The 12,352-nt window shown below is 43.2% G+C and overlaps 1 protein-coding gene across 5 annotated transcripts in view; it reads right to left on the reverse strand.

The window, feature by feature from the left end:
* Positions 1-694: 694 nt before the first annotated feature.
* Positions 695-12,352, reverse strand: part of LOC127595426 (neural cell adhesion molecule 2-like) — a 188,390-nt gene continuing 176,732 nt past the window's right edge. For 2 of the 5 annotated variants that reach the window (XM_052056913.1, XM_052056916.1), the window contains exons 14-17: positions 11,943-12,064; positions 11,684-11,876; positions 6,595-6,799; positions 695-3,330 (exon numbers count right to left, since the gene is read on the reverse strand). In XM_052056913.1, the coding sequence (XP_051912873.1) occupies positions 3,216-3,330; positions 6,595-6,799; positions 11,684-11,876; positions 11,943-12,064 (635 nt within the window). In that variant the 3' untranslated portion in view covers positions 695-3,215. Of the gene's footprint in view, positions 3,331-6,228; positions 6,269-6,594; positions 6,800-11,683; positions 11,877-11,942; positions 12,065-12,352 lie in introns of all 5 variants that reach the window. The other 3 variants (XM_052056915.1, XM_052056914.1, XM_052056918.1) reach the window with 3 other exon arrangements.

The following is a 12,352-nucleotide window of genomic DNA, read 5'->3' on the forward strand; positions in this document are numbered from 1 at the left end:
GAATCCGTTGCCAGCCAATCGCAGGGCACATAGAGACGAACAACCATCCACGCCCACACTCACACCTAGGGACAATTTAGAGCGTCCAATCAGCCTGCCATGCATGTTTTTGGAATGTGGGAGGAAACCGGAGCACCCGGAGAAAACCCACAGAGGCCCGGAGAGAACATGCAAACTTCACACAGGGAGGCCGGAGCTGGAATCGAACCCGGTACCTTTGCACTGTGAAGCCGACGTGCTTATGTTATTATTATTTTTTTTTTTCAATGAGAACTTTAAAATGATTTTACGTTCCATTGTCCCATTCGGTATATGATGGCACTCAAATGTGTATCGTTAAAACAATGCCACACAAAGAACACCATTAAAATAGTGTCAAATAGCTCCATTTCACTTCCTTTCCATTTCATTTCACTTGGCACTCAGGCTTCACTTGGATTTGTCATCCAGGCGGGTAGGATCAATTTAGATGCAACACAGCTTCTGTTTGAAATAATGGTTGCTTGGGAATGAACCTGATGAAAATAGCACTTTGCCCTCCGGCGAAGAGAGCCACACAATTGTCTGCTGGCCGGTTTAAAAAAAGAAGAAAAAAAAGAGAAGAAAAAGGCAAGGGCTGTGTTGCGTGTTGCCGTGTCAGCTTCCATGCTATTGTCCTTGAAACACCCGAGAGAAAGAGTCACATCTCAAAACGTGGTCTCTTCTACCAGGACATGTTTATTTACAGCTGCAAATGACACAAGTGTTGCACAGGTACATAGAGAGAGACATCAATATTCCCACTTCCTGCACAAAAGCACAAAACTCAGCAGGGAAGGTCCAAAAGGGTGCAAAAGATTTGGGAACAAAGAGGACACGCACTGTACACTGAGATCACACGCACCCAATGAACACCCTCCCCGCCCTCGACAGAAGAGGACATGGTGGACCGGTCACAGGAGGAATGAAGAGTAACTTTCCGACGTCAAATACAAAAAGAACACGTACAAATTGTAACGCCAGCTAGGCACTGTTCACTCGCATTTACAGTCAGCGTGATAGGCAGAGGAACCACGACATGGACCATTCTTACTATTCAGGTGCATTGGCTTTCTGTGAGAAACCAAGTTCAGACATTAAATAATAAAAAAAAAAAACAGGGGGGGGGGGGTGGAGTGGAGAGTAGCGGCAGGGGCTGTGCTAGCAGTCGCTTAAGCGCTGCAGCCTGGGGAAGTGAATTACTGTCCATGAATGCATATTCAACGAGTCACATTCATGGGAGGCCATGGTCATCTCACACTGCATCAAATCAAAAATACAGCAAAGAAAAAAAACAACCCCCCCCCACAACAAAACAGAATCAGTTGCCAAAGATTAAGCTCAATTTAGTTTTGAAATTGGGAGTGCTCCGAAGGGCATGCAGATGCAATCGACAATCATACAACCCAGTACATGGAGATTATTCATCTGCTTTCGCGCGTACAAAACACAGTTTATAATAATTGCATTGAGCTGTATGGGGTGTGGCAGAAAAGGTCTAGGACTAGTGTCACAAAAGCGATGTCCAAACCCAAAGTACAAGTTTCATCTTTCAATGTAGTCCAGACGATCAACAGCATGTCCACAAAGAGATCCTGCTGTGTTTTCTTCAAGGCCAGACAACTAATGACTGCTTCGGTCTGACCACACGGCTGCTAACAATACTCTGAGCATCTGACAGTTTCTTCAATCTGACCTTGCAACCCCCCCGCCCACGTTCTCCATGTGGTCATCAAGATGCTTGAGGACGAAGATGACTGTGATGACGGCACTACTGAGGATCCTGGAAGGATCTTTCCATGAGTACATGAATGAATAAGAGACAAGGCTGGGAAGGTGCATTTCAAATTTTCAAAGGAAAATTTGTAGCTTGAATTTGGAATGTTTTTGTGACACCAGTCCTGGAATCTTTTCCGACACACCACATATGTCAGCATGAACCCCATCAGTGTGCAGTTGTGCTCGTCATTGTTTAGTCCATTTTGCACAGTTCACAGCAGCGCAAAAACATTCAGCTCCCAAAGAAATACAGATGTGGTCTAGAAGTGTGGACTGACACTACAGGAGGGAACAGGTGTAATTACTTCTTCATTTTAAATTTTCTTTCGGCTGCTGATTTGACTTGACAATCAAAGTGGAATGAGCACCAAGCTTTGGACTAAATACAACATGACAAAAATAAGAATCTGCCTTTTGAAAAAAAAAGTCACATCCTTTATGGTGTATTTACATAAAAACTCTGCAAAATATTTTTTTCTCACTTATGTACAACACATGACAATGTCAGCGAGCAGACCGGCAAAGGAAAAATACTAAGGAGACATTGAGGCGCAGGGCGCAAAGACATCAAAGTAAATGTTGACTTGTGTCTCCATTCTGAGGTTCCCTGCCTTTCAGTTCTTCCAACAAATAGCTTTGATCGATCAAAACATTCACAGTTTAAGTTCACAGGAGGAGACAGACATAAAAAGAAAAAAAAAAGAAAAAAAACATCCAGTTGTATGATGAGAGATGACAAGAGATGACAACAGTGGCAGCAAAACTCATTGTCAATACTTTATAAAAGACTTTGTTAAAACAATAAACTCAACGCACATACCTGTATGCTACTACAATATTATTTTTTTTGTCCTTTTTTTTTAATGCCATTGAGATGCTTCTCCACCCCCCCACCCCCCTCTGGCAACACAATTTAACAACACTTTACCCTTTTTGAGGACTGTTCTGTAGAAAATAGATTTAACGTTTCTTATTGAAGCTAATAAGCTCGCCTGGCCTGGCCTGGTTAAGACAGGCAAATGAAGAGGTTGACATCATCAGGATACCGGGATATGCGTGTTAGTAGTGTGATTTTGTGTTTTAGAATCGCCCCCGAGTGTGACGGTGAGGTGATGGGGGGGTGGTTATGACTCAACTGTGGTTTCTTTGGATACGAAACACTTTCTGGGATGGCGCTGGATTGTGAGGGGGACTCTTAAAAAAAGCATCATGTGAATCCTAACCAGACACAACAAAACAAGAAATATACAATCATTTTTCACTGATGTCATGTCAGCACCCACGCTTCAATCTAGTATTTCTATTTACACATGCCTCTCACACATATTTCTCTCCACTATGCTCCATTGCTGTAGGTTCTCTAGGTTTTGGTCTCGTGATCCAAATTTTCTTGTGGGCACAAAAGAGGGAGCCCCCTTTCACGCTTTGCTGTCTTCCGGCTTCGCGTGGATGCTGTGGTCGCCCTGCAATTTGATTTCAATCGTATCCGGCTTGAGAGACTCTCTGCCATTTTCTTCCTTCAGCGGCAGTTTCCTGCAAGTTGAGAGCACAGCGTGCAGGTGACAGAAGGGCCAGTGAGCATAAACCACAGCAAAGAGTGTGATGGGAAGACCGAAATGATTTGCGCAGGCAAGGAGGATGTTCATGAGACGCGTGGTCGCATGAGTCACAGACAGGAATCGATGGAAAACGGCCGGAGGAGGCTCACTTCATTGAAATGAGAACACAGCAGTGATGGAAGCGCATGTGAAATGTTTACATTCATTCTTCTGCTCGGACAGACAGAATCCTAAATGGACTGTCAGTCAGCATGGCTTTGCAGATAATGTGCAGTTGTATCTCTCGATGTCCCCAAATGACAACAGTTCAATGACGCTGCTGTGTCATTGTTTCATGAACACATCGGCAAAAAATAAATTATGCTGTCATTACCTATGGGTCATAACAGGAGACTTTAACATCCATGTGCACAACAATTTGGATAAGTGGGCTCAAGAACCTTCGACAACCTGGAAGAGTCCTGAAATGGTTCAGGTCCCTCTTGAAGGAAAGGATTTATTTCCTGGCTTTTTAATTTTTAAAAAGTTTTAAATCTGATCGAATGGCTATGTCCATGCGGGATTCCTCATGGGCTAGTCAATGAACCCTTTATTAGTTAGCCTGTATATGCTAGCCTTAGGTTAAATTCTTCAACACGCCAATGTTGGCTATCATGGCTAACCAGATGATATGTAGCTACACCTGTCAACCTTGTACCCAAGTGACAACAGGTCAGTTAAGGTACTGTGTCACTGTCTAAAACTAATTACCGGTACTAACGGAATGAAACTAAAATGTTCTTCGATTCGACCCAAACAAAACTCAGGTAATTGTTTTTGTCAATAAAGTAAAGAGGATTGCTCTTTGGAAACACTTTCGAGTCACTGTTTTGGAAGACTAAAGACCAAGTCTGAAACCTTGACGTGCTGATTGATTCGGCTCTGCCTTTTAGCAGTCAGATCAAATGAAACACTAAAACAGGCTATTACCAGCTGAAAAACGTATACAGACTGTAGGGTGCGATGCTCCAAGCATAACAAGAGAAGAGTAACCATGCTTTTTTCTCAAGTAGACTTGATTATTGGAACCGTTTTCTTTATTGGACACCCTCAGGCAGGAGAGCATCAAACGCTACAGCTCGCGTTGTAACCAGAACAAAGAAGTCAGAACATATCACTCTTGTCCGAAACACATAACACCGGCTCTCAGTCTGCTGTCGGATGGATTTTAAAATTCTGCAATGGTCAATGAATCGCTCAGTGACTTAGGTCCTGAATGCATGAAAGAAATACTCCTGGAATATAAACCCCGTGTAAGATTCTGGGGTCAGCAGACTCGGGTCAATCAGTGGTGCCCAAAGTTCAAAGCAAACATGGTGAAGCAGCATTGAGCTGTTATGCTGCACACAAAAGGAATGAGCCTTCAACAGACCAGAAGTTATCCCCAAGGGGAAATGCTTTTAAGTCCAGGTTCAAAACAATGAAGCCTTCACCCACCCCATAAGTATGATTGAGGTCTGCTTGAGCATTTCTATAAACTATTTGCCCAAAATCATGCCCTTGCTCTGTAAGTTCTTTGAGATTTTCTTTTCTACTTTTTATTTCTCTACCTTGCTATTAAAATTCTTGAATTTGTCTGTCTTTAAATGTTGTTGTGAAGCTCATTGAGTGCCTGTGTATGAAATGTACTCTTGTAAATAAAGCTGCCTCGCCTTTCCATCTCTTCAAACTATACATAAAAGCAAATATCATTTTCGCAGCAGCAAGCTTTAGCTTTCTACTCAGGTTTGTGAGTATTCTACTACCCATTTCTAAAGACATTTGTGCTGAAATGAAATATAACGTTTGCTCTATGCAGAACACACACCGGTGAAGAAGCCCGTGCCTGGTTTTGGCTTGGAGCTCCCCGAAATGACTAGCTGTGCCCCCCTGTGAGTGAGTCCATATTGGGCGTAACTTTCAATATGGTGCATTCAGTTCTACACCAGTTGAAACTACAACCAAATAAAGAAAACATTTGTAAAGAAACATTTGCCTGGCAGTGTCCATCATAACTGAGTGTTACCGTTGTGAAAGCAGAATTGATGCATCCACAACAAAGTACTGGCACTCATTAGATCGTACCTAATGAAATGGGCCAATGTTTCATCATATGTTCACATTCTCCAAAAACATTCTTATTCATGCGTGTCACAAACTTCCTTGAAACAAGAAAAGTGACATTATAGGAGTTGTGGTGGTGGTGGTGGTGGTGGTGGTGGTGGCGGCGGCGGCGGCGGGGGGTCGAATAAGCACAATTGCCAGTCGGCCTCAGGGAGTTCCTCAGCGCTTGATTGGAGGATATTAACATTGCTGCACAGTGGAAGCAATTTCATGTTTCATTAGCTCATACGCACGCCGATTGGATGGGCGGCGTAACCTCTCGTATGCTTCTTTGGTTCGTGCTTTGTCCACATTGATTCATTAGTGATGCAAATATAGGATCTGTCAGCGGAGTGGCATTCCTCAATCAAGTTCGATGTTGCACATAAATACGACAGGACACAACTACTTTTTACACTGTGACTGATCTGACTTTTTCACATGACGCACGATTGCAAACTAAATCGCCCATAAAGGCACTGTAGCAATGTACAGTAGTTTCTTGTTCATTACACGAGAAAGTGAATGACATGTATAAAAGCAGCATGAAAGTCAGCCTTTTTGAAACATGCACAATTAGGCCCGTATTTGAATAATGAACGCTGAAGAAATCGATTGCGGTGGAGTCAAATGATCAAACAGACTGCTTGATGAGCGACCGATGTGAACATGTACATGCAAACTGGAAATGCACGCACCCATACACGCACACGATGAGATGTGGGTGAAAAAGACATTATCAGAGACATACTGTGGTTGAAAAGGTGGTCGGGCGGCTGTTGTAGGTGCACCTAGACGGCAAAAAGAAGGCTTCTTTTCTCATTGCCTCAAAAATAGAGTTTGTACAAAACAATTAAATTTCACCGGCTAGCCAGATTGTTTTGAAAAGTTGAGCGCTTCACAGAAGGATTTCATTGGTTTCACTTTTTAAAGCAGGTCACTCAAGACGTGTGCTCATTTGAATAAAAAAAAACAAACAAAAAAATAACCTAAAGTTTAGGTCGTGACCCAAAGGCCGTGACACCCACAGCAGATGCTCCCTCTGCAAGCATGAATGACTTGTTGACATTGATACAACCCTGAGTCGCCACCCTGTGAGAAACAAAAATACACTCACAGGTAGGCGGCCTTGCCCTCCTCCATTTCTTTGCCTTTGCCACCGGTGACTGTCTTTTTGCCGCACAGTGTGCGCGTGATGCACATCAGCAGGCCGCAGTGCCGCAGGAAGAAGCAGCTGACATCCACCAGGACAAGCAGCAGGAGAAGTGCTCCGAGGCCAAGGCCCACCACAGCCCAGAGGCTCAGGCCGTTGAAGAGGGATTCTGGTCGCACACAGACAAGGCACTGTGAGATGGCGCAAGAGGTCAGCAGTTGACAATCTCGATCTCGTGCCGCTCGGTTTTTAAATTGTTGTTCAGTCATACTATTATATATATTTTTTCTCTGTTTCCTCAGATGAAGCCCTCTGCGGCGGGAGCTGCTGTGGATCATGGTCTTGTCCCGTGGGGTCCCTGACTGCTGTGTATACAGGTCCTTGGTGTGTTCCTACACCGGGGGATCCTTGTCGACGGCATGCGGCCAATGTCTGTCTACTTTCCAGTCCTGGCGCCTACGGACTCCTTGACATGGTGTTTTAACTCGCGTAAAGCACTTTGGGTTGCATATTTTGGGATGAAAAGTGCTATAGAAATAAAGTTTGATTGATTGATTGACTGGCTGGGAAGCCTGGTGAGAGAGGGTCTGGTTGAAGGACAAGGCAGCTTGTCCAATCACCGCGGTGGCGTGCTAATAAACTGAAACTAAAACTAATAATTTCACGCAGCCCACATTCGAAACAAGTTGGAGAAGCGTTTTACAGCAACATACTTTTGGCTTTTTCTTTGGGATTCTTGAAAACACTGCTTTTACATTATGATACATTATGCACTGTACTTTTACTTTTATCATTTATTACTCGCGTGATCTATTAGTTGTGGTTTATCAGATAGAACTCCCGTCACACGAGTCTGTGACACCAGTCCAATATGAGCACTTGACTCCCTTTCATCAGTCAAATAGAGCCAGGCGGTCACATGTTGCCAAACAAAGGGCAGGCAGAGAGTCACAACAGCCCTGGACTCACATATAATCTTTCTTCATATTCAATAAATGGGCTTCACTGTTTTTTATCGAACAACCAAAAACAAAACAAAAACGGTTTCCATGATATCCTAAATTATTAAAACACACTTGTATTTACCATAAAAGCCCCCAAGGAAATAATCATGGTGTGAAAATGAGGTTAGCTCAAATGAAACTGTTAATTGCCCTTTGAATGAAAAAATCTATTAAAACATTAACAACCGCATGTGGCTGGACATACATTTTACACTGCATTCTGAATTCACATTCCTAGCTGGAATTGCACTGAGTGGCGATGTGTACACAATTCGATGTAAAGTTCATTCCTGTAGGAGGATGTTTTGGGCTACACAGTGACCCACAGGTCAGGGTGAACAAGTGCCGGCGGTGCTTGAATACTTTGGGATGTGTTTTGCAAGTCTTGGGTCAAACCAGAGAAATCTTTTGTGGATTCTAAACGCTCGAAGCACTACATTGCATTTCTTTCACGGCGTGTTTTAATCATGTGTGAATGTGTACAAATGCAAGGAAAAATGTTATCAGCAGCAAAATCCTCATCAGTTGGGTCTAAGTCACTTAACTATTAATTACTTAACTCTGATTATAGTTGCTAAGCAACACAGAAGTGGATGGTGCTCATGTGGCTTTTTAACTGCTATTTGATTACATGTTCAACTGTGGCAGGCAAAACGAATGCCAACGTCTGTGGCATGAGGGCATTAGTCCACTGTTATTCATTGATGTTTCTCCTGAGAATCCCCAGCCTAACTAATCGGTTGTGAGTGATTTTCACACATGATCTAATTCCTAAAACACCATGCACATTAATTTTTATTTCCATGCTCTATTAACCCTCAATCTGACTAAGACTCCTGATTACTTTCTGAAATATGACGCCCATTGCCGTGTCTGTCTATTCCTCGGTATCCAAACAAATCCATACCTGTCCAACCCTGACAACGCAGACTCATTTTGCCTCGCCACCGATTGACGGTGACTGTAAGGAAGCGAGTCCATTAACGATGACCGAATGGCCATCAATTGATCAGGGAGGCAGCGGATGCTAATCTTCAGAGGGATAAAACAGAAGTGTTTGAGGATGTGAAAGAGGATTCTCTGTAAATGTTGGGACATTCTGCGGAAATCAAAGTTGCCCTGAGAGCTTTTAAAAGGATCATTAACAGAGGGACAATCTCCTTTTGGACAAGATTTAAGCGGGATTCAGCGAGCCCCGATGCAACTGAAGTGCACTCAAATGCTATGAAAGTGCAAATATCTGGTTTGCTTTTTTTTAACCCCACCTTTAATGAGCACTTTGAATTAATCATCAACTTCTTACACAACCACTCCTGAATGAACAATTTTACGGAGTACTGACAACTTCCACATTGGCCTTCAGAACTCCAGACCGTGTGACTCTGACACTCACTAGTAGTATGGAAAGATAAGCAAATATCTAACAAAAGCAGAGTGACAGCTTTTTCCTCCAAAGATCTGTAGGTCAGGTCACTTTTATCTCAGAGCAAAACTATACTTTTGACTTTTTCTTCACTTTCTTCAATCATCACATACCTTTTACTTTTTTCCCCAACTTCTGACTGTCAAGTGTGATGCCCATTTGGTGTGTCGACCTGTTTTCCGCGTGGGTTAAACTTGCAAAGCAGGCTTAAACTATTGTGATATGCTTTCAGTATTTGATATTTCATTGTCGAATCAAAGTTATGTGTAAAATGGGTTAATCGTCGCTGTGTATCGTCGTGTTATGTTGACGAGTGTCGAGCGTCAACTTTGAGAAGTGTGTCGTTTCATTGTTAACATGGCTGTGCATTACAGCTGCTACATCCAAATAGGATGTTGATTTAGATTTTCTTCCTGGTGAACCGTTGCTACAACTTTCAGGATGAGAGTACGCTTCTGCAATAAGAATTTAATTTACTTTAAGGCTTTCAACGGAATGTAACCAGTGGTTCTGATCATGAAGGAGGGAAGACTGGTCCCCACCTGTTTTAAGTAGTTTTCTTGCCTTCTTAGCACAAACCTTCACCCAGGTTTACTGTTTGTCTAATGTTCACATTTAGAGAAATCTCCCACTCTCCTCCTTGACATCTTTGCTTCGCTCCCGAGCCCGTTCCCACGATGCACATAACAAGAGAGGACAGTCAATCAAAGACCCGCCTTAAGCCCAAAGCTTCCCAGGTCTTCCAATCTGCCGGTGAGGCAGCGCACATGCTTGCTGGCCATTTAGCTGGAACAGAAAACATTGGCTGGATATATTCCATGCCATCACAAATAGACTCCAGGAGGAAAAGCAGGACTCCTCTGGGAGGGTTTTTGTTGGTGGTGGAATTACATTTTTATTTCAACAATATATATTTCTGCCACTGGGGTGAGAGAGAGCAAGAGCATGATATACTTCAAAGCACCACATGGCGCACACATCAAAGCATCTGTCTGCATTTCTGCATACTTGTGCGCATTTGTATGCGTGTGGCTCCAAACTAGCCGGAGGACTTGGGAATGATAATTTTTTCGACACATCCAGTTTTATTTGTTGTAAAGGTCAAGGCCACACACAAGTTTCTCACCCGCAAGTCAAAACACTAGGGCTGCATCGGTGGGGACTCGTAGAGAGAAGCGTGTTGGCGTTTAAAAATGAATGCTGATTTTCAGATTTGAGTCAGAATGAGTCATAGCATATCGTTGTGTATATTGCCACAGAGCAGTGGTTCTTAACCTGGGTTGGATCAAACGCCAGGGGTTCGTTGAATCGATAACAGGGGTTCGACAGAGCCTCTGCCATGGAGGTTAAGATACACCCGACTCAACATAAATTAGTTATGACCCGCCCGCTAGGTCATCACTAGCTGCAGACGATCACATTACATTGCTTGTCCAATCAGTGCTGCGGGAAATTTAGTTCGCTCAGTCGACATGTGACAGTCGTGATCATACCTCATGTGATTTTTCTTTTTTTTAAAAGAATGTTTTAATATATGCCAACTATGTCGAGCAAAATAAAGAAAGTACCGGTAGTCAGACGAATATCTACAACATACATCACAGAACGGGATAGGACTCAGCGTCCTAGTTGCATGATTTGTCATGCCAAGTTGAGCAACTCTAGTCTCACACCGGCTAAACTGGAGGAACACTTCTTGAATGCGATTTTATTTTTCAGTAAGGGTTTGGTGAATGTGCATATGAAATGGTTGGGTTTGGTATCTCTCACAACGTTCAGAACCACTGCACAGAGCAATGTTTGGGTGGCAACACTCACGTCGGAGTATGTGTGATGTATTGTAGCGTTACAGAATGAATCCGGCCAAGCGGCAAACGAGCAACAAATTCTAATATGAGAACAAAAAGGATTACTGTTGGCCTAACCAAAACAACAACGCTAACCGGTCCATAGTTTAGTCGACAGTTTAATTTCTCCCTTCCCTCTCTTTAGCCCTCCAAAGTCTTCCCTCCTTCTCTCATCATGGCTGCCCCAGATCACAGGAAACCACAGAACTAGTAAGTATGTGGAGAGAGCATGTTATGTGTGAAAATGTGCTGTGTGCAAATGAGCATTAAAATCAACTGCTAAGCAAGCTAGCAATAAAGCCCAGCAAGGCAGTCTATTAAAACCTTTGTTTACTCGCCGTTGACCTCTCATGTCATCCTAGCAAGGGAATTTGCAAACGTTGACGCCATACTGGAGATGAAAAAACCCAGGCTAGCTTCGCGCTAGCTCGGAGCTGCTCCAGTGTAAGAAGGAGATGGATTTAACATGATGGACAGAAAGAACACCTCACTTCCTTGGGGGTAAAGTAAGTTTTCCTAAACTAAAAATTACCTTTCTGGAGGTTGACGTGGCTCTGTTAGCGCGTCACTATATGCTCCGAATGTTTTCAAAAAAGTAAATATAAGGCTTGTAAAATACAATTTACATAACGATCGAATAGGATTTTTCATTTTTTGGACTATGAAGTGTAATTTGGAAATTGGATGTTTGGATATTTGTCTTGACTCACTGGTTAATTGGTAAACAAATAGCGAACATGGATTTTGAGAGCTAGTCTACGACATTTCAGGGCTTTTACCTGTGATCTCAGGCTTTTGTGGCATAAAGAACTGGTAGAAGGTGGGCTCTGACAGGCCCTTAACATTGCGGGCTGTAATCTCTACTTCGTATCGCGTGTTCCACTGCAGCGGCTGCAGAGTCGCAAAGTCATTGGAGCCCGGAACGAGTTTGGTCATCCATTGCTCCTCTTTTTCCTGGAATGGAACAAAGACCTACCGATATGAAGTCAAATCGATGGAAATTTGTGTAAATGATGGAGAAAATATGCTGTCACTCACTGTCTTGTATTTGACTATGTATTCCACAATAGGCATCCCTCCGTCATCCTGCTTGACCAGCCCCAGTTTATAGGCTTTCCCCAGTCCTCTCTGCCCGTGGACTGCCGGTGGGCTCGGTTCTCCTGAGGGACTCACAGGGAGAGTGTCATGTTTCGGTTTGTGACCAACAGGTGGCACTGTGGAGCTTTTCCCTGCAGCTGCACACCTGTTGGTCGTGAGGCAATTATGGCTATAAAAGGACTCCCACCTGACCACTCATGGTCCGGTCATTGTTGCTCTTTGCTGCTGTCATGTTTGTTTGTGTGTCATGTTTAGGTCATGTTTTTGGTCATGTTTCTGTTATTGCTAGTTTTGAGCTTCAGTTATGGTTTTTGTTTGATACTTTGGACTTTGCTTGTTTAGAATTTAGT

The sequence above is a fragment of the Hippocampus zosterae genome, chromosome 2, assembly GCF_025434085.1.
Source record: "Hippocampus zosterae strain Florida chromosome 2, ASM2543408v3, whole genome shotgun sequence".
NCBI lineage: Eukaryota > Metazoa > Chordata > Actinopteri > Syngnathiformes > Syngnathidae > Hippocampus > Hippocampus zosterae.